Source organism: Myzus persicae, unplaced genomic scaffold (genome assembly GCF_001856785.1).
Source record: "Myzus persicae strain clone G006 unplaced genomic scaffold, MPER_G0061.0, whole genome shotgun sequence".
Lineage (NCBI taxonomy): Eukaryota > Metazoa > Arthropoda > Insecta > Hemiptera > Aphididae > Myzus > Myzus persicae.
In genome coordinates, this window is record NW_019104207.1 from 73477 (window position 1) to 96286 (window position 22810).

The window sequence follows — 22810 nt, forward strand, 5'->3', positions numbered from 1 at the left end:
AAGTTCTTTCAATAAAATCCTTCAACATAGATGACACAATCTTAATATTAGAAAATCCATTATTCACCAAACGGGAAATTTCTTTTAATATTGAACTATCAATAGGTAGATTTAAAAGAGATGTTTCTATAGCATGATTGTGTACTGAAGGAAGTGACAGAAGTAGTAAATATTTTTCTTTAGCCTCTATTTGTACATTTTCTAATTTTAACTCGTTTTTTAACTTTTCTATCATCTGTAAATTACAAAGTTATATTTACCAGCGTTTTATACTTTTATCATCTAAACTAATATTAAAATAATTTTTAAATGGGCTAAATTCTTTAAATTAATAAACTATTTTGTATTTCCAGGTACCTGTTTTTTAGATCTCCAATTAGTTGATGAGCTTTCTTCAATAGTATAATCAGGGAAATATAATAATTTCACAGCTACCAAAGTTGCTGGACAGTTAAATTTTTTTGTGCTATTAATAGAAAACCTTTTTTTAACACAAGTAGGATGATCATTCTATAAATGTCAAAAAAGTAAAAAAAAAATAAATATGTAAGTAAGTAATTTGATTTTAGAAATTTATAGAAATAGTGTTATTACATGTGTATTTTCTTTGGATTTGTGATTAGGTCCATTAACACATTCAAAATAAATGTGCTGTTTAATTAAAAATGGACAGCCCATAAATTTAATTGGCAACTCTCCACGCTCAAGTGAAAATCTGTACTTAGAGTTTTCTCCTATCAACACATTTTAATATTATTGGTTTATATTTTGAAATTCAATTAATAACTATATTTTATAGTCTATTCAGTATTCATACTAATTAATAATTTACCTTCATATTTTATTGACTTTGCCACAACGTATCCGTAACCTAATTCTAACAAATGGTTATTAAAACAACTTAAATCACTCATTTCTCCTTGTATACTATTGTTCATGATTTTTGAATTGTTTAATAAATGTTTAAGGCTGTTAAAATACATTGTATCTTCCATTTTAATAAAAATTACACCAAAATTACAACCAAAATTTAAATCAATTATTTAATCAAACGACTAAAAGAGTTTCATAATACTTATACTTATATAGGTACAAATAACAATAAAGTGGAATAACCCATTCATATCAAATAATCTTCAATATATTTTTTTTTTCCTAATAATATAATAATATGTATATCATTTTAAATTGTTTTTGAGATATTGTATTTGATGTTATTATATTTTGATATTGTAAGGAACTTTATTGTATTTTATGAACACAACTTATCCACATACAAGCAATGGGTGCTTTTAGAATGAGTTTGCAACTGTTCTGATTACTTATGTAAAATTGTAAATTCTTGTGGTTGCAATAAATATTATTATTAAATAATAAAAATGTTTTTATTCAATAAATGAATATTTTATAATATTATTATTATTTGTATTTTTTTTTACTAAGTACAATTGACTATCAATTTTATCAAAACACAATTTTTATTACACTATATATATTTAAATTAATTATTTATTTTATAATCCANTTTAATTTCATTTTTGTGATCTATTTGTGTTTAATTATAACAAAGTGTGCTGGAGTGCCCCACCTACTACTTATATGTTTTCCGTCTACCGCTCCAATGCAGTGAGGAAAATTTGCTTGTTTCTCAAAACCAGTTGAAATATCTTTCCAGTATTGTTCAGTAAAAGTGGGCATATAAACTCCAACAAGTTCATTCCATATAACTGAACAAACTTCTCGAACTATCATAGCTATTGATGAGACTCCTAATTTGTACGAATAGTGTAAATCCTTAAATGTACATCCTGAACCAAGATATCTAAAACCAATAAATAATAAATTACAGTTATTTTTAGTTGTGATATAATTCATGAGTATTTATAATCTATAATTTTACAATATTAAAATAATATATCATTGAATACGAAAAACGATTCTGAGCGGAGACGGTTTGTCGGCGTAGAGTATTGAAACTACTAAATAATTTGTGCATTTTCGAGATATTGATAAGTGATAACTGTCAAAATTTGGCAAAATTTTAACTTACAATGCTTATAAAAAATAAAAAATAAATAAAAAACAAACATCATTGTAAAACCAATACATTCATCGCTTCGCTCAGAATCTAAAAAAAAATCCAATATTTCAAAAGCCTATATTTACGTATTACATTTGTAGGAAATAATATAGAGAAGAAATGGAGAAATGTTCGAGATGCATTTATTAGAAGTTTAAAGGAAGATAAGCCAAAATCAGGCGATGGCGCCAGGAAAAAATCCAAAAAAACATACTTATATCATGATGAATTAAGATTCCTCATTAAAACAATAACCCCACGAAAGACTTCAAGCTCTATTAATTTAAATAATACTGCATATGACAATATTGAGAATGATACTATAAATGACAATGATATTGCGAATAATACTATAAATGATAATATTGAACATAACTTACAAACATCCGAAATAGTGACAGAACAATGTTCAACTTCAAACAACTCTGGACTAAACAAAAAAAAACAGAGCAAACAAAAGGAATCAATTGTCGAAAAGAAGTTTTTAGAATATTTAGAAGTACAAACACAGAAAGAGATTAATGATTATAAACAAGATCAGCATCAAGAATTTTTTAACTCCTTGTTACCGATAGTTAGAAAATTTAACGACGACTAGACACTACTTTTCAGATCAGAGGTGATCAAAATTGCACAAACTATAAAGAGAGGCCAATCTTCTAGTTTACCGGAGACAATAAAACCAAATGTATCATCCACATCTTTTCAGCATCACCCATACTTCCATCAACTTCCATTTAGTCCGTATAGAATGTACAACCCGAACAATCAGCAATATATACATCCACAACAAACATCATCACAGTATGCAAATACTCAATACGACATATTACCTGCAAGGAATACCAGTCTTTATGTCCAATCTCAAAATGTTCAAAATGTTCATAGTCTACAACCCCCAGTTCAAACTTATGCTTCGTCTCAACATATTAATGTCGTTTCCCCAGAATCTCCACACCAATCAAATGCCAGTTCTCCTTCTCCATATTCTACATCAACACTTTCACATCACTCGGATATTGTGCCAGGGAGGGATGTGATATATTCTGATTCTGATATAATGGATGAGTTTTTAATAACAAAATAAATTATTACTAATTAAACAAATAAATTAGTAACTAGTATCTGGTAAATGTTTTTTTTAATTAAAACGTTAGTTATTATTTTTATTTTTAGCAATGAATTTCTAATGTAAATTGTTAAATAAACTGACTTATAAAGTATATTAATTAAAAACAGGACTATTATTAATACAATATATTAAAATATAATATTAATATGTAATACCTATGTACTACTAGTATTAATTATACCTTAGAGTGACTGCCAATTTTTCAGCTGGAGTAATGGCTTTTCGCATATTTGTATCCATTTTTATCAGTTTGTGACCAACAAATGTTGTAAGTAACTCATCAAAAGCAGATACTGACATACGAAAATAATTAAAAAATTTTACTGGATCTTTTCTAAGACCTTCAAAATTAATTGAAAACGCACCTTCCGATAAACGAGTGGATAATAATGGATGGACCCACATTTTTCGATTTTTTTCTTTTTTTTTCTTTAGTAATATTTTATAACCCATATATACAATTATAATATCATTCATTGTTTTTTTTTTTTGATAATAAACTAGGAATTAATTGTTAAAATGCACTTAAAGTGAGAACTGTAAAATACACAACACTCAAATAACACTGCACAGTTCATACCGAATACGTAATTTTGATGATATATTATAATTTATAATATATGATATAGATCGTACGATAAAATGTCGGTCGTGTGTACCTAACCAACACCTTATCGTACGATAATATTTTAATACGATAAATAAATCGTACGATGAAATATCGGTCGTGTGTACCGGCTCTTACTATAAAAATCAAACGGTTTCACGGGTCACCGTTTGTGTACAATATCATTATAGAAACTATAAATAATACTATATATTCTATTGACTATATATAAATATAATATACTATAATATTATATACTTTTTAAATTCAAGATAATATTATATTATCGTATGCAGGCCCGGCGCAAAATTGAACAGACTACACCACACACCAACCCACCCAATGTTCCTATTGTTTGTTGGTTACTAGTTTCGTGGAAAATCCACCGCTCGGGTCCAACGTCATTGTAAATGTTTCACAAAGTATTTTTGTACAATAATTCGTATATATGTAATTAATACTGCTATTGTGTTGGTTGACGTTGTGCCGTTTTTTGCCCAATAATTTCCGGGGCGGCTGGTCGCAGGAGAGTTCGATACCGCTAGATACTTGTAAATTATAATTATCTAAAAATAAATATGTATAAAAGTTATTGAAAATATATTATATTGTAACATTGTGTTATCGTATATTATATCGTCGGTAATCGGTATGTCGATGTAAATATTATTTTAGTAATTCGGTCGGCGGTCTGTCGCGGTGGGCCGTGATATCGTATATATATATTTATTATCGTGATGGTCAAGGTCAAATTCTGTATTTAATTACAACCGGATTTTGTAACAAGAGAAAAGAGAAAACTTTACTGCTTCGGTGCGGCAAGTAGGATAAGATTCAATCCAACTTAAAAAGTTTTCACTGCAAATAAAAATTAAATAATTTTTTTAGAAGTAAAATGAGATTGACTTTGTCGAAAGCTTTTTGGAAGTCTGTGTAAATGGAATCAATTTGAATATGGTTGTTGAAGGGATTTAAAATTTTAGGCTAGTAAAGCAAGAGATTAGTAGAAATTGACATTTTAGGTCTGAAGCCATGTTGATTTGTGCAAATGTACGGGGAAATAATTAAAGATAATTTTTAGTGATAATTGCTTCAAACATCTTAGGAATTATTGACAACTGAGAAATAGGTCTATAAATTTTGACATAGTGTTTGTGTATCGGCGTCACAAAAGACATTTTCCAAATGTTAGGAAAGTAACCAGTAGTTAAGGAGGGAGCGCGTATAATGGCCAAAAATATATTAGCCGATCCGTATTTTAGCCGAAAAATAATTGGTTGGACAAGTAAATTAGCAGAACCGTATTTTAGCCGAAAAATATTACAGCCGAACGTATTTTAGTCGAAACGCATTAAAGCCGAATTTATACCGATAAGTGTTATCATAATCAATTTTTTTAATTTATTAATAGCGTTTTCCACCTGACTGCACTAGCTGCACTGTGGCTGCACTAATGCACTTTTTTATGTTTCATCAGCTATTTCAGTGCGTACTAAATTACTAATTTTATGTTCCACGTTACTGCACTATGCGAGTTTTTTGCACTCAGTGCAGTGATAGTTGCACGAGCTCCTGGAGCTCGTGCGCCTTATCAGTATCACGAAAAGTACTGATATGGCAGTATTGATATTTAATAAAAATGATAAACAAATTTAAAAACAATATTTTATTCATTATTGTACGACAAGGTAGAACGTTTTATAAAGAAAAATATTGATCATAATAAAATTTTCGAAATTCGAACTCAATATGAATAGGCATACAATTGCAAAAATCATGGATTACCTTTCCTCTAGTGATAGTGATGATGATGATGATGAAATTATAAAGTATTTTATGTCCAGAAAAATAAAAATAATACCAAAAATTAAAAGTTATATTTCGGACATAGTTCATGTTTATACAGATAAACAAGTTAGTTCTTTATTATAAATATAATTATTTTTGTAAATGTTAGGTTTAGGCTTTAATGTAATTAATCCGATTATAATAATAATAATTTTTTTTTTAGTTTAAAGGTAGTTTTAGGGTGGAAAGATCTACTGCATACAATATTATAGAAAAGTTTGAAAATTCTATTTTCTTTCCAAGAAAAAATTTGAATGAATCTTCTGTCACGTCAGAAAATCATATACTTTCCTTTTTATGGTAAATTTATAGTTGACAAAATACTATTCTAAATCCTTTACTTATTAAAATAAAATGGTTCAGGTTTTCTGCAAATAAATGTTGCCTACGTGATGTGTCAGAACGGTTTGGTGTTGGATTGACCACACAATTCCGTATCAACAACAGAGTTATGGACTTCCTTGTTGATATTTCAACTACTAATATAAATTTAAACGAAGGAACTGTTAAATTATCTCAAGAATTTCAAAAAGTATATATACAAATTAAGCTTTTTTTGCCTTACATAAGGTTTATTTACTAAATCCATATTAAATTTAGGTTTCTGGACTTCCTGGTGTAATCGGGTGCATCGACGGATCTTCAATACCTATAAGAACTCCTGCTCACAAACTTAAAAGTACATATACCAATAGGCATGATATGCCATATATTACCCTGCAAGCTATATGTGACTACAAAAAAAAATATATTGATGTATTCACCGGTGCACCAGGGAAAATCCATGATTCAAGAGTATTTGCTCTGTCAGACATTAGTAAAGAGCTTCCTTTAATATGCGAAAATAAATACCATATTATTGGAGATGGTGCTTATAGTATAAGAGATTGGCTATTAGTACCATACAAAAATTATGGAAACTTAACAGACACCCAAATTAAATTTAACAAAATGTTATGTGGTACTAGAGTTTTAATTGAAAATTCATTTGGACTTCTTAAATCGCGGTTCAGACAACTACTTCAGGTTGATATACATGATGTGGACAAAATAACTAAGTTTATTATTTCATGTTGTGTATTACACAACATGTGTATTGATATGGAAGATTACAATGAGTTGGATAATGAAATACTATTAACAGTAGCAGCAGAACCAAATGTTTATTCAATCGACTCGGACATTGTCTTAAGAAAAAAAGGAGAAGCTAAACGTGAGACACTAAAAAATAGCTTACAATATTTTCAGTGCTACACTTCTGATGAATGATTTAATACATTTTTAGTAATATATTATAAAATCTAATAAACCATTTTCAGTTAATTTTTTTAAATCAGACAATGTTTAAATTTTATTATAATGTTTTGAAAAAATGCATACAAATTAAATGTATGTGCAAACATAAAAAATAACATATGTATTAGGTACATAAATAACTTCTTGTAAAAATTACTAAATAAACTAATTATACACTAATAAAGCTTTTCTCAGTCTTTAACAAAATATAATACAGTTTTTGAATATGTATTTTACTCTTTATACACATAAAATAATAATCAATGGTATATAATATACATGGGTTACATATTATTTATCTCCTAAAAGACTTTTTAGGAGATTCATTTTTTCATTGTGGCGCCTTTCTTTTGCAATCTCCTTTTCCTTAAGAAAATTTAATAACATGGTCTCGTTGTTGTCTGTTCTCTTTTTTTTTTGTTTTGGCTCTAAACAATCTTTTTTGTTAATGACAACTGTTTTAGCGCTGCGTAATACTTCTGGCAATATGCTATCATCATTGTTAGTTATTTCTTTCCATTCTTCTTCGTACTCATCATCCATCCGTGATGCACCTGTGCTTCTGTTATTGTCAATTATGGTCTTTTTTCTTTTACAAATTGTCTTATAACGGTTTTCAACTTGAATATAAGAGAAATCTACATTTAATTCCTCTTGAATATCAGAAGCCAATTGTATCCACATAGATTTTTTGTTCTTAAATTATTTCATAGGTCCAACATAACTCATATATTTTGAATATTTTTCCAACATAAATTTAGTGATTCCTTCACTCCATACACCATTGCCTTCTTTTATTTCTTTGCCTTAAAAATAATTTGGTGTTCAATTAAATTTTCAAAATTGATTTTAATACAAATTATACTGCACTCCCTGTTAAAAATATTAGGTACTCAGGGTACTCTTACCATTGGCCGAATTAGAAAGATTTGTTTCCGTCATTTCTGTGTGATTTAGTACTTGCAAAATACTTTGGCTGCCAGACGAGTTTAAATTATTGTAATCAATAGTGTCCTGTGATTTAGTATTTCTATAATTATAAAAATGTAAAAAGTTTCAATAATGTAGACAATATCATAACTCATAAGGATATATTATAATAGGTCACCTATCCTCATTTTATTATCACACCTAGTGATGGCCATTGGGAATATTCCCGGAATATTCCCCAACCTCTCGGGAAATTCCCTCGGGGAGTATTGAATAAAAATAAAAAATCGAGTTGAAATAGAACGACAGTCTATACTAGTATATTTTGTTCACATCAATTGGCTAAACTGCCTTAATGGCTAAACAATATTATTATAAAAATATTAATTAAGAGTACAGTTTTGCTTTTATTTTTATTAATTAAGAGACTGAAGTACCTAGGTATACTAGGTATAGTTTTGTATAAATATATGTTGTTCATTATATGTATAAGTAAAAGTTATTCAGTATTTTAATTTCAGTATGTATATTTTTATTTTTTCAACATATATAGGTAAATGAAAGTTAGATAGTTTATTTTGTGGTCATTGTACAGATTTTAAAAAATTAAATTATAGTTACTTAATAACTTTTTAATAAAGAATAAATATCTAAACTGACATAATATCAATAAATAGCTGTCATTTGGATCATTTAAAACAATAAGTTTAATTTAAAACTGAAACCTACGATCAATATTTAAAAACTTATTATATTCCCGGGAAATTCCTGGTGATGGGAATATTCCCGGGAATTTTCTCGGGGAAATTCCCGAAACTATATTCCTGGGAATTTGCCCATCACTAATCACACCATCTCAACTTATTTCAAGAGCCTAGGAGGGAGCAAAATATATTTATTTTCAATTTTTGTTTCACTATCTGATTAGTAATAAAGAATTGTTTGTGACATGTTTTCTTATATTATATAAGTAGGAAATGTAAAAATGATTTATGAATTATATGTTGATAGTTAAAACTCAGTCTTGGGTAAATTACTTTTTAAAACTATTTGGAATAAATACTCGAACATTCTTGCAAATAAGTATTCAGAATACTAAATATATTTACTACTCTATATATTCAAAATACAGTATTCTAAATACTTTATTCAGAATATTGCCCAAGACTGTAAAAACTGTTAATCTCACAGCTTTAAATTTAATTAATTAATATACAATTTTAAATTAGTAAATGGCCTATTCTTTCTTATTTTGTCTACAATTGGTGCCATTTCAATACTATCTTTCACAATTTTAATTTCTATTCTATCTTCTCCAGGTGCAATTGTTTAGGGGGGGAAGGGGCTACATTTATAGAAGATGCACTGACCTGCTATTTGTCAAATCTTTGTCAAATGTCTTAGAAATATCAATTTCCAGAATATTGACATTGTCATTTGAATCATCCCAATCAATAGTCATTGCTGGTTGAACAATGAACTCAGTATTTCTAAAATTGACAATAAAACATACCCATTGAATACTTTAGTTGTAGGCTAATACATTGGTTATTGTACAAAGGAGAATAATATAATAACTTAAAATGTTTGATTTACCTTTCAGGAATTGTAACTTTTATCCTAGAATTTTTAATAGTATCCATGTTAAGCTTTACAGATCCATCATCTAAACAGTTTTTTAAAAAGTCTAGCACTGTTCCCAAACAATCTTTTGGACCTATATACCATGAAATGTAAAAGAAAATTAAATTAAATTCTTTAAAGAATTTGAATTTGAATTAATATTAAATTTATAGTTGTTACTATAAATAAAAATATTTACTATTGGATAAATAAATTGTGAATGGTAAATGACAGGGGCGGACCCAGGGGGGTTTGGGAGGTCGGCTGACCCACACTTTTTTCCCTGTTAAATGTGGCCCCTTGAAATGGCAAACTGTATAAACATTTTTCTTTTTGAAAAATTATTTACAATGGTGGATTTAGAGTAGGGGCTCGTGCCCCCCTGTCAATTTTCTGTCAACAATTTTTTATGTAACTACGAGTATCATATAAATGAAAAATTCAGTTAATAAGAATAATACTACCAACTATTAATTATTATTTATTATAAGCATTATTGTTTAAAAATGATAGTTTGTATGTATTATTAATTAAAATTAAAATTATACAATTTATATGTGCCCCCTTCCATTTTATGAAGTAGACATAGATGAAATTAATATAGAAGAGGAATACCGTTCATTATATCTAGTTTACCAACAAGTGTATGACAAAACTATTGAAACTGGAGTAACTGGAACTTTAAAATGAAATCAGTCATTGAAAACTAAAATAAAATAAATATACTGCAAATATACGTATAAAAATAAAATAATAAATATATATTATAATCCCTTCTAATGATTTAAATATGTCAGGTAAATTTTTTAATTGAATATAAATTTTAATGCAACAAATAAAAATAACAATTAATTGTTATGACTCATGTAATATAGTTATATTGAATGTTGATATCAAAATGCGACGTAAATAACTAATAAGGTAAATCACGAGCTCATTGGGCGACTTTCTAATACCTAGTTGGTTGATGTTTCTACACACTACTGGCCTCTCGTAAGTAAGGTATACCCACAGTTCTAAAATCCTGGGTACGCCACTGGTCCACGATGTTGTATTTTAAAGTTTCAAACATCTACATTTCACTCAACAGTCAACATTGTATTGAACTTTAATTTTTTGATATTATACGTAACTAGAGCTACATTTTAGGGAATTGTAAAATTATGTATAGGTTTTTGTATCACTAGTCACTAATCACATACAGGTATTATTTTTTATAAAAATGTCAAATAAAAAAAATCTTGCATAAAGTAAAGAAATCACTCTTTTCTCACATTATTTTTAGTGTTTTATTACAGTGACCAGGTGGTGTTGAATTGGAGATTGGGGAGTGCTAAAGTACTCCCCTAGTTGGGCTTATGCCGGGACTCATACTTTATAAATATAAAATACTTACCAGTTTGCTGAAAATAATTTATGGCTGATTCATCAACCACAAAAAAAAACGGTTTACTACCGATTGTTATTTGTAAATTATATTCAGACATAATAATTAATAATAACAATTTGTAATAAATTTAATGAAATTTATTGTCATGAAAATTGTTTTAATTTGTAATGAATTATTATTTGCATTAACTGTATAATAATAATAATAGCCATTGATATAAATTCTATTTTAAGAGAAATTAAATGATAAACAAATTGTATGTTTCATCTGCACTTGCACCAACCTGCACTAGACCGATTATCAGTGAACTGTACCAGTGTCACTTTGGTGCAACAGTGCGGTCAGGTGGAAAACGCTATAAGAACTAATCAGGGGTAACGCACTCATACCTGAAAATATGGTTTTCTGATAATAGTTCCCGAGAGTAGCACGCTAGCGCTTACGTCGTATTAATATTTTGTTCCATGGAAAATTTAATTTATTTTAAAACAAATATGGCCAAGTCAGTTTAGGACGTTTATATTTATATTAATTGTATTTTCGTTTTAAATTACAAGGCTTTTTATTATCTAATTTACCGCACTTGGCGCACTTCCGAAAACCTTAAGTCTACATTAAATTTGTTTTTACTTTTCTGTGTAATTTTAACCGTACGATACCGAATTGTATGTACTGTACTACCGTGTACAATTACATTATAATTATTGGTACTATACTGCTGTTTCATCAATAATTAACACCGACTACCAAGTAAGCATCTACCTATTTATTACTTTGTAGTTTTTACTTATAACTTATAAGGCACCTATCTATCCCCCATACCTCCCCCCGTAAATACGTCCCTGAATCAACTGCATGTTGCAGTTAGCTAATCTCCATTATTATAGTTTAATATATATTGTGTACTAATTTCAATTTCAGCATGGTATCTAATAAATGTGTGGTTATTGGATGTGTAAATACTGCAAAGCGAAAGTATACATTTCCAATAATTGATGTTGACTACAAAATTTGGGTAGAGAGAACAGGAAATGTTAAGCTTCAACATTTGACAAAAGATCAAGTTAGAAAGTCGTTTCAAATTTGTCGAAACCATTTTGATTTGGACTGTGATAGTCCTGGTACAAATCAAAAGTTAAAGTTCAGATCCCTTCCAACTTTAAATCTACCACGTAATGTTTTGTGTCAAAAATGTTTCTGTGTTGCATGTTATTGTGTTGTGTCAACGTGTGCTAGATTTATACTTAAATTTACCACGTAATCTTTTGTGTCATAAATGTTCCCGTGTTACATGTAATGTGAGGTAGATTGATAACTATAGGTAAATATGGATTTTTATTATTTTGTAATTAATTTACTGGTAAAATATATTTGTGTTTTTGTGTATAAATTAATATAATATGCAGTGGCGCAACTAGGGCTGAAATGTTGGGAGGGGGCTGTAGCCCCTACCTGACATTATATGAAAAGTAACCAAAGGGGCGATGCCCCCACACCCCCATATTTGTTCACTTAATAAAATAAAAAAATCATACTAACAAAATCAATTATTTATTTATTCAAGTATTTAATCATACCTTATTTTAATTTTCAAACATTAACAATAATATTTTTTGCTATCTATGATGTAAATTTGTATTATTTAATTGTTGAGCTAAAATGGTTTTATACCAACAGCTAATAAAAAAAAAAAAAATATTTTTTGCTTAATACCTTTATATTATGTTTCCTAATAATATTTTAACGATATGTAAATAATAATAATTATTATTAGAAGTAGATTTTATAAGTTTTACTTAATGTAGGTAGATAATCAATATTTTATAAAAATTTATTAAAATTTATTTATTTTTTATTTTTTATTTATAAAATAAAAATGTTTCGAATGATCGATACATTAAATAAAATGAATAATTATTAAACAAATAGTTAATGTATGTAGGTACCTAATCTTTTAAAAGTACTATTTACATAATATTATGTTGTTTCACATCGTGATATACAAAAAAAAAATATTATTTATTATATATTAATTTTTTTAATGAAAAGTATACCTATATTATATAAGTATAATAATATATAAATATCAACAATGTAATAAATTTCACTAATTACGTTTAAAAAATTCCATGTGGGCTGTGGCTGTCAGTAATATTGTAGTCTGGGGGTTATTTTTCAGGGGATTTTTATTCCTCATAGTCTAGGTACCTAGTACCTATACTGTAAAATTATGTGTAATAATCTTACCAAATACAAAATAATTTATATCATACAAACATTATTTATATAGGGATAGGCAGTATAAAAAAAAATTTAATTTTTAAAGATTTGTTAATATTTTAGGAAAGAACTGAATAATATATTTTGAGGTGGCTATAGCAAGTTTTTTTTAGGGGGGAGGGGCTAAGTCCTAGTTGCGCTTATGATAATATTATGTCTGATGATAATTTTTATTAATAATTTAACAATAACATTTTGTATTTGTACAATTAGAAGTCTATGAATCACAATTAAACTGGTCAAATAGACAATTGCCTATAAATGAATGTAGAGAAAGTAATGATGACAAATCATCAGATCTTGTCTCAAATGAATCACTACAACAGATTTTTGGTAACTACAACCTAAAATTATATATTTATTTTATTATAATATAGTACAGGTAAATAATATTTGAATTTTATGGCAGATGATTCATGTTTGGATGAGGTTTCAATGTTACCACATGAACAAGAAAGTCTGAAACTAAATGCAGGTAATTATTCTACCTCCCTAAGGAGGTTCCCTTGTTCTTATGAACAGTGACAAGATGAGTGGTTGGGAATGTTATACCTCCCTACTTACTGAATGAGTGCATTTTTATTATTGACGATGCCTTCTGCCTTTCGTTTATTCCAAGGCTCATCCCTGATTATAACCATGAACATTTTATTGTTAACTGCATCTATTTTAATTAATATATACATTTAATTAAGTGTTAATTATTTATTTTTATTTTAATGTTGCAGAATCAATTAGTAAAAGGAAAAAGAAAGACTCTATTCTAAAAACAATTATTTCCCGTAGAAAGAAAGATTTGACTCCGAATTGTAAAAAACTATATTGTGAAGCCATGAAGTACAAACGGAAACAAGAAAGGTTGTCTAAAAGTAATTCTGACATGAAATGCCGGCTAAGATTAGCAAAAACGTTTTCGGACAGTCCAATGAGAAATCATTTATTAGGAAAAGTAAATTCGGTAACATTGGATTTCATAGCATCCCAGATTAAAATTCAGAAAAGAAAATTACAAGGTAGGCGATACAGCACAAATGACAAAATTACAGCCCTATCTATATACAAAACTTCACCTAAAGGCTACAAATTTCTTTCTTCGTTATTTGCTTTACCTTCTAAAAAAACTCTATTAGCCCTATTACAAAAGATTCCATTCCATACTGGTGTTAATAACCATATAATGAAAAACCTTAAATATCAGACGCAAAAACTTCCTGAACTTGATAAAAATTGTGTACTGCTTTTCGATGAAATGGCTCTAGGTGCTGGCCTAACTTATGATACAAAAAATGATATGATATTTGGATTTGATAGTTTTGGAAAACAATTATTACCCAAAATAGCTGACCATGTGCTAGTATTCATGTTAAGAGGTATTCGAAGAAAATATAAGCAGCCTATAGCATACTATTTTTGCCAAGGTACTACAAAAACTCCTAACCTAGCAGTCTATATAAGAGAAGTTATTCAAGCCGTTCAAACTACAGGCTTAAAAGTTAGGGCTGTCATTTGTGACCAGGGTAGTACAAACCAAGCCGCATTTAATTGTTTAAAGGAAGAAACTAAAAGACACTGTTTAATGAATAATATTGAAAATAAATATATTGGTTTCTTGGTTGGTGGTGAAGAAATAGTTTGTTTGTTTGATCCTCCGCATCTTCTCAAATGTGTAAGGAACAATTTACTAACTAAAAATTTAAAGTTCACTTGGAAAGGAGAATCACAAATAGCAGATTGGGATGATATTCAAACACTGTATTCATTTGACAAAGAAAATGAAATACATGGACTATGTACTCTACCAAAACTAACAGAAGCCCACGTATTACCAAAAAACATCAAAAAGATGCGTGTATCAATTGCGGCGCAAGTTTTTAGTCATCGTGTAGCGTCAACAATGAGGCTTATCGCTGATTTCGGTAATTGATAATTATCTAATTGAATCAGGTATAATAGAAATAAATAATAAATAACTAATAATTTTACAGCACCTCAAAATACACTGTCAAATGCCAAAGGTACTGCAAATCTCTGTATGTTTATGGATTCGCTATTTGATTCGGTAAATGGTTCAACAATAAGATCTGTAGACGGTAAACCATTAAAATGTGCCATAAAAGATGGTTCATCACATATTGCTTTTTGGCATGAAGCAATCAAAGTCCTCGAGTCAATGAGATTTGTCAATAAAACAAGTGGTCAAACTGTGAAACAACCAGTATGTATTAAAAACTGGATACAAACTTTAAAATCATTCAAATATTTATGGTTAAAACTGAAGGCCGAAGGTTTTAAGTTTTTAATCTTACGAAATTTAAATCAAGATTCTTTGGAATGCCTGTTTGGTTCTATACGGAGTCATGGTGTAAGAAATACCATGCCAAATTGTATACATTTTTACAATTCTTTTAAAACGCTGTTGTTAAACAATTTTTCTTCTGTCAAATCATTAGGAAATTGTGAAGTAGACGATAATGAAAAAGGATTGGATAATTTAAAACAATTTTTGCTAAGTAATGATTCGAAAATTCAACATGTTCCTTTAGATTTTGATCTTTCTTCTTTTAATATTAAATTTTCAAATTTAGAAACTTCATTGATTGGAGAAATGACTATCGGTTATGTATCTGGTTATATAATTCGTGCAATTTTGAAATATACTAAATTCTGCGAGGTTTGTAAAAATGATTGTGTTGACAATAATAATCATAATAAATTAATAGATGCTAGGTGTTACACTCAAAAAAGTAATCTATACAAACCTAGTAAAAATTTCAATAAAATTGTGGAACAAATTTTAAGCGTTTTTACAAAAACTATTGGAAATATTTGTGATAAACCTTCACTATTTGTTAAATTTGATTTTTTAATAGATACAAATGTTGATTTTAATTTTTGTTGTACAAATCACAATTTAAAACAAATTTTGAAAACTAAAATTATAAATTTATTTTTATTTTCATGGTGCAAAAATATTAATAGAATTCTTAATGGAGTAGACTCACGTGTTGAAAGTAATCCTATTAAAAAAATGGCTAGAGAATATTTTATTTTGCACAAAACACGAGGCCAAGGGTACAATAAATAATATATTTATTATGCATAATTAAATGAATGTGCTGGTTTGTAGTATGTAATGTTTTATAATTTTATGTTTGTATACTTACCTATGTATTATTCACATTGTTGTGTCATAATTATTATATAGAATATCTAAGTTATTATTTTACTGTTCATAATTATTATTCTTTATTGTGTTAAATTGTTATTATGTATTATCTTCATAACTTGTAATATTAAATATCTCAGTTATTATTTTATTAATTGTAATTATTATTCTTTATAGTTAATATACTTTATTGTGTCAAATTGTTATTATGTATTATCTTCATAACTTGTAATATTAAATATCTCAGTTATTATTTTATTTAATATAATTATTATTCTTTATATTTTATTCTTTATTGTGTTAAATTGTTATTATGTATTATCTTCATAACTTGTAATATTAAATATTGCCACATTTTGATATACGTTTAATAAATAGTATTAATTATGTATAAATCCTACACTTTTCTTCAATTCAATTTTAGTTGAAGCTATCAATCAAAAACTAAAATTTTAACTATTAGTAAATAACGTGTAACCTATGTACATGGTAAATAATATTAACATCTCATATATCATTTTTTTTAATTTATACTATAAAAAATATATTATATGATAATTCAATTCATGAAATAAATTGGTATACATGTATGTATTATACAAATAATATAATGACAGAATTTTTCCAAGTAATAAGTATTATACTAACAAAAATAGTTAAATCTTAAACGACTTAATTTATTAAATTAAAAATATAATTGATTAGGTAGAATACAACAGCTGGTGTTGCGCCTGCGCGGCCGCGCGCAGTAAATGTATGATTAGTTCCCGAGAGTGCCAGAAAGCGCTAGTGTTTCAAAACCAGAAATATGGCGGAGTTGCCAATCTATTTATCTTTGATCTATGGCACTAATACTAATCATCAAGCGGTCACACGTTGCGAGTGCAACCGCAAGTAGAGTAGAGTTGTGGAGGGGGTAGCTACTTGTCATTAGTAAATAGAACGACGTTCTATTCACTCGCACTCGCATTTTTACTAATACTAGGCACTACTCATACATGTTTACACGTGTGGTATTAAAGCGAGTGACAAGTACTAATGACAAGTACTAACCATCGTGTAAACCCGGCATTATTGAATGTTATTGACGCATGCTTTTTTCTGTTCACACTAGCGACGTCACAAAGCAGTCGTTTTCCAACTTGTTAATAAAAAGCATGTCGAGCTCACATGTACTTCTTGGTGTCAGTGCGGCCTATTTAATGATTGCGAGTGCAAATAAAAAACGTAGGAAAAAGCGTTCTTTGTGGGTTAAAAATTATTTAAAAACTCGAAATTTTGGAATAATAGACGATTTGCAATTACTAATTATGTAACTAAGTAAATGTATCCATAAAATAAAATTTGACATAAGTTATAAGTAATTACATGTTATTATTTATTACATCATGAAATTATTGTTTTATTAATACTTTTATACGTTTTAAATATTTTCTTATCATAACTAACAATAAGTAGAGCATAGGAAATATTTTAATATTAAATACACATAGGTAGGTCTTTTTATTACATTAAAAAATGAGAATGAAAAAATGTAGGCACGTTAAATGTCATTATTGGCTGTACTGAATGATAAATATTCACCGATACGGAACGAGTCGTTTATGTTGTCATGTGAAGTCAAGTGATGAACTGTGTTCACTGCAAGATTTGAAGACTCGTCAATTGTAAAAGACTGGGTATCACTATTAAATGTTCCATTTGAGGTGTCTGACGATTCAGTAATCAAACGCTGTCTTTCACATGTTTCCATTTCTTTAATTTGTAAATCCATAAGCATATTGGTAATCTGACGTTTGGCCAAAATTTGGTTGATGGGTTTGAGCTTTCTCACATTATATGCTACAAAAATGCCAAATGTACAAAATTCATCTTTTGCCGATATTTCGTGAGCTGCTTTTTTCATAAATTTCTACGCCTCATCTTCTCTTTCATCTCGAAAACTTTTTTTTAAATTCCTATTTGCCCTTATGGGTTGTATGAATTCATAATCATTAGTTGTAGTATTTTGCAGATTGTCACATATTTCTTCATCTTGTAGATCCTGCAACTTATAACATATAATAATAAATCATTTTTCCTACAGCTTCCTTCAAGTGAACAAGAATGGAAATCTATTACGAACGAATTTAATAAGCTATGGAATTTCCCCCACTGCCTCGATGCCATTGACGGCAAACACGTTGTAATTCAAAAACCAGAAAATACGATAAGTGAGTTTTACAATTACAAAGGAACAAATAGTATTGTTTTATTAGGAATAGCTGATGCAAACTATCGTTTCTTGTACGTTAACATTGGATGCCAAGGCCGAATTTTAGATGGAGGTGTCTTCAAAAATACTTCGTTTTATAATAAACTCGAACAAAATTAACTTAATTTGCCAGAAAATGAACCACTATCTGGTCGTACGTTATCACTTCCTTATGTTTTAGTGGCTGATGATGCATTCCCACTAACTGAACATATTATGAAACCTTACAAGACAGATTTAAACAAGGGATCTCCAAAAAGAGTATACAATTACAGGTTGTCCAGAGCGCGTCGTATTATAGAAAATACATTAGGATTACTTTCTTCTGTGTTTAGAGTTTTTTGCAAGCCGATAGAAATAAAAGTTGAAGATACAATAGTTAATATTATACTGGCTTGTGTTTACCTTCACAATTTTTTAAGAGTGCAACCCAAATCTAGACAATTTTATTCAACGTCAGGGTGTTTCGATAGTTATGATTCATGTACAGGGGAAATTATTTCTGGATCGTGGAGAGAAATCACTTCTGGTGACACTGGTTTGATGCCACTTCGATCAATTCCACGAAGACCAGCGACAACAGCAACAAATGTCAGGGAAGAATTTATGCAATATTTCATGTCCGAAATCGGATCAGTTCCCTTTCAGGATATATACTTGTAAACAAAATACAGTAGAATTGCAGAAATATTAAGTTATTTCTCTTTTTGGTTAAATAAGATTTTTACGTACTATACGTACTATTATGTGCAAGATATTATTACTATTATACAATATAGTGTAAGATTATATTATATTATTTTATGGTTTATTTATTTACAGATAATATAAATAATATAATAATAATATAAACCCAGTATTTTGCATGATTATCGCAGATAACAGATAAAAACAACGCGCAGAATCTAATAATACAATTTGAGGAATAAACGAATAACAAAATCTACTAATAGAATTACTTAAAAATAAAATAACTTACGTTTTCATTATTACTAACACTTGTTGTCGGGTTACCATCTTCCTCGCTATCCCTAGTTTCCCTTGGTGTTGTTGAATCAGAAATAAAAAGCAGCGAGTTATATGCAAACCATGAGGAAGAATAATTTTCTTCCGTTCCGGAACCAGATTTTTTTTAAAGTACTTTTTGTCGTTCTTTAGAAAAGTATGATCGCAAGCTTTTTATTTTAGATTTTACAGCTGCCACATCCATGTTAAATGATCTGCGAATCGCGACAATAGCATCGTTTCTTTTAATTTTGTTAGTGTACCATTTATGGTTGGCATCCCACAGTAGCGGAAACGATCTAAAAATAAAAAACAAAATACCTAAATTACTATGTAAATACAATTAAACAAATGTATAAACTAATAATTATGATAGGTACTTAATATAAGGGTGTCAGGATTAAGAATTAAAACACTTTGATGTACGATTAATCATTTATTACTAGGAATAGTTGAATATATATTTAACATCGGTACGGCTTAAAGCTACGGCGGTTCGTCCGCAGACACATACGTCGTGTCCGGCGGTAACGGCGAAACAGGAAGATTGCCGACGCGGAGGACGGTCTGGAAGGGCCGTCCGACAGTGTTGCCGCGTATAGCAAAATGTAGCTAACAATTAATATAAACAAATGTATTAAATTAAAAATTAATATTAATTTAATAATTTATTACCTGTATTCTTCAATGAAACGTGATGTTTGGTTTTGGTCTTCACTTTCAGCCATTTTTTAATAAAAAACAAATAGGTATTTTTACTAATAGGTATTTAAAGTAATGGTTCAAAATAATAGGTAAGTGGCTAAAATGCACGGCGTGTTGAACGGATTCTCACTGAGCGCGGAAGTTCTTGCGTTTAAGCGTGTGTCACGAAAATCAACTCGAAAGGGCATGCGTTATTGCAAGCTTTTTTTGTGGAACTCGTGGTGCGCTATGACGCATGCATCTAACGCAAGAAAAAGCTCACTAGTGTAAACATACAATACTGTAATTTTTAGTGGCATGGAAAGAAGTTAATTGGTGTAAAATTGGTTCTTTATTAATCCCACTTTGTTTGAAATCATTTGTATTTATGTCTTCATTATAATTTTGATAGTTACGCAGTAATAACACATTCTCTGTACATGATTTTTGGGTATTACATTTTTTTTTCTCTGCAAAATCTGCAAAAATAGTTGGCAGAGAAAGATTTACTAAACTCTAGTTTACAGTTTAATCCTAAATGATCTATAACTAAACCTAAAACAAAGTAGACTTTTTTTAATCCTTCAGATGTTTTAATTAGTAATCCATCAACTTCAATTTTATTTAATTGATTAATCAACTGTTTTAAACATAGATCATTGCCAAAATTGTTTACATCAACAGATAGTAGTAAAGCTGCGATAAATATATTTGTTAGCTTAGATTGGTCGCTTAAAGGGAAACTATAATAAATTGCACAAATGCAATGACAAGAGGACTGAGAAATTCAAGTGTTGTTAACCTCAAAATCGTCAATGTATAAAAAATGTAGTATTACAATTTTATTGTTATAAGGAATAATTTTTTCTTTCCATAAACTTCCCTGAATAAAATGTGCCAAATCTGTGCCATTAGAAGTATTTTTCAAATAATTGTAATGTGTTAAAGCTGTTAATAAGTTATCATTATGTTCAAAAAATGATTTAAAAAATATTTATTGGCATTAAAAATACCTTTTGTAGCCTGTTCACTATAGTTAGTTTTACCTAAAGTAGAAACTAAATTAATTTCATTTTTAATAGTGAATTGATGAATATTAGAATATAGATTATTCTTTGTTAACCATTTATTTAACCCTTCATATATTCAGAACTGCACAATTTAAAAGGGGTCGAAAAAGCAGACATAAGAGTATGAAATGATGATAGTAATAATGGATCATTGGTTTTATAATTTACAAAATTTGTTAATAGTTCAGCTATAGGATTAATCATACTTTGTGAAACTTCCTTTTGTATATTTACTACATCTTTTCTTGTAAAATTATTATTATTATGTAGTGCCATTGTAAAATTAATTGCTGATTGATATACTAAATGAGTAGCATTATCGATACTAAAATGTTCATTATCAAGTTCAGTTCTACGCTCAGTAGCTGGTAATACATTTTTAAACTCAAATACATCATTTGATTCAATTGAAGCAGGGTTGGTAATTTTTAAAATGTTTTCGGGTATTGCTGTATTATTGATAAGGATTTTTCGTGAGGTGTTAATTTTATTGAATTATCTCTCAAGTGTATTCGTATAACATGTTTTTTTAAACTATCTAAGTTAGGAAATGCTTGGGTACAGTTATCTTTAATACATTCATATGTACTAGAAGGCTTTAACATATGAATCACTTTGTAATGAACCACCAATGTTGATAATAATGAAAAATTAATTTTACATATAAAACAAATCATATTTAAATATTACTTATACCTACTGACTTATTATTTAATATATTATAACTAGGGCTCGGAACTTAATGCACTAAAAAAGTACTAAATATGCATGCACTTATGCACTTAAAAAAGTACAAATATGCTCTAAAAATATGCACTTATATTTAATTATTTTACACAAAATTTTAATTTGCACAAATATTTTTTTAAATTTGTAAATAAAAAAAACAAAGTTATATAAACAATATTTATTTAAATTTTTTTAATCATATAATTTTAACACAAAAAATAAAAATAAAAATAATAATTAAAAAAATCGCTTTTAAAATGAAAAATGCTCCTTGAATAAAAAAATGCACATCTGTCGAGCTATATTTATATACCTGAAACAAATAGATACAAATTAGAAAAACCACCAGGTACCTGCCTATAATTAAAAAGCATTTTAATTAAAAATTTAAATGCATTAGATATAATTTTGTTCCTACCTTCAAAAGTGTTACATTGGACCACTAAACTTTTTTTGATGTTTTCAAAATTGAATGATCGCCGATTATCCACAAGCAAAGTTTTGTACCTTGAAAAACTACGTTCAACATCAGTTGACGTAATCGGCGCATATTTGAAATATGTAATATCGTCACCAGTCAAATCATCAGGAAGACCTTCCATTGAACTTTCTTGTCCACTTAATATTTTTGAAATATTAAGTATCGTTTTAAAGCCAGAATTTTTCTCCAATACATTATTTAATTTTTGAAATATCGCAACACCGATTTCACCTTC

The 22810-nt window shown here is 28.4% G+C and overlaps 2 protein-coding genes and 2 pseudogenes across 2 annotated transcripts; 2 read left to right on the top strand and 2 right to left on the bottom strand.

Moving 5' to 3' along the window:
- Positions 1 to 2138: 2138 nt before the first annotated feature.
- LOC111039987 lies at positions 2139 to 3212 on the top strand (the record flags this gene model as incomplete). The annotated part of the gene is made up of 1 exon (XM_022323678.1): positions 2139 to 3212. A coding segment is annotated over one exon (540 nt), but the record flags the coding sequence as incomplete, so codon positions are not given.
- A 2115-nt stretch (positions 3213 to 5327) lies between these two features.
- LOC111039988 (putative nuclease HARBI1) lies at positions 5328 to 6936 on the top strand. The gene is made up of 5 exons (XM_022323680.1): positions 5328 to 5425; positions 5526 to 5733; positions 5831 to 5967; positions 6031 to 6199; positions 6268 to 6936. Exons 1-5 carry the CDS (start codon positions 5328 to 5330, stop codon positions 6934 to 6936), a joined length of 1281 nt encoding a protein of 426 aa, XP_022179372.1.
- Positions 6937 to 7254: 318 nt separating this feature from the next.
- Positions 7255 to 11763, bottom strand: LOC111039989 (annotated as a pseudogene).
- Positions 11764 to 17877: 6114 nt separating this feature from the next.
- LOC111039982 lies at positions 17878 to 20339 on the bottom strand (annotated as a pseudogene).
- Positions 20340 to 22810: the final 2471 nt, after the last annotated feature.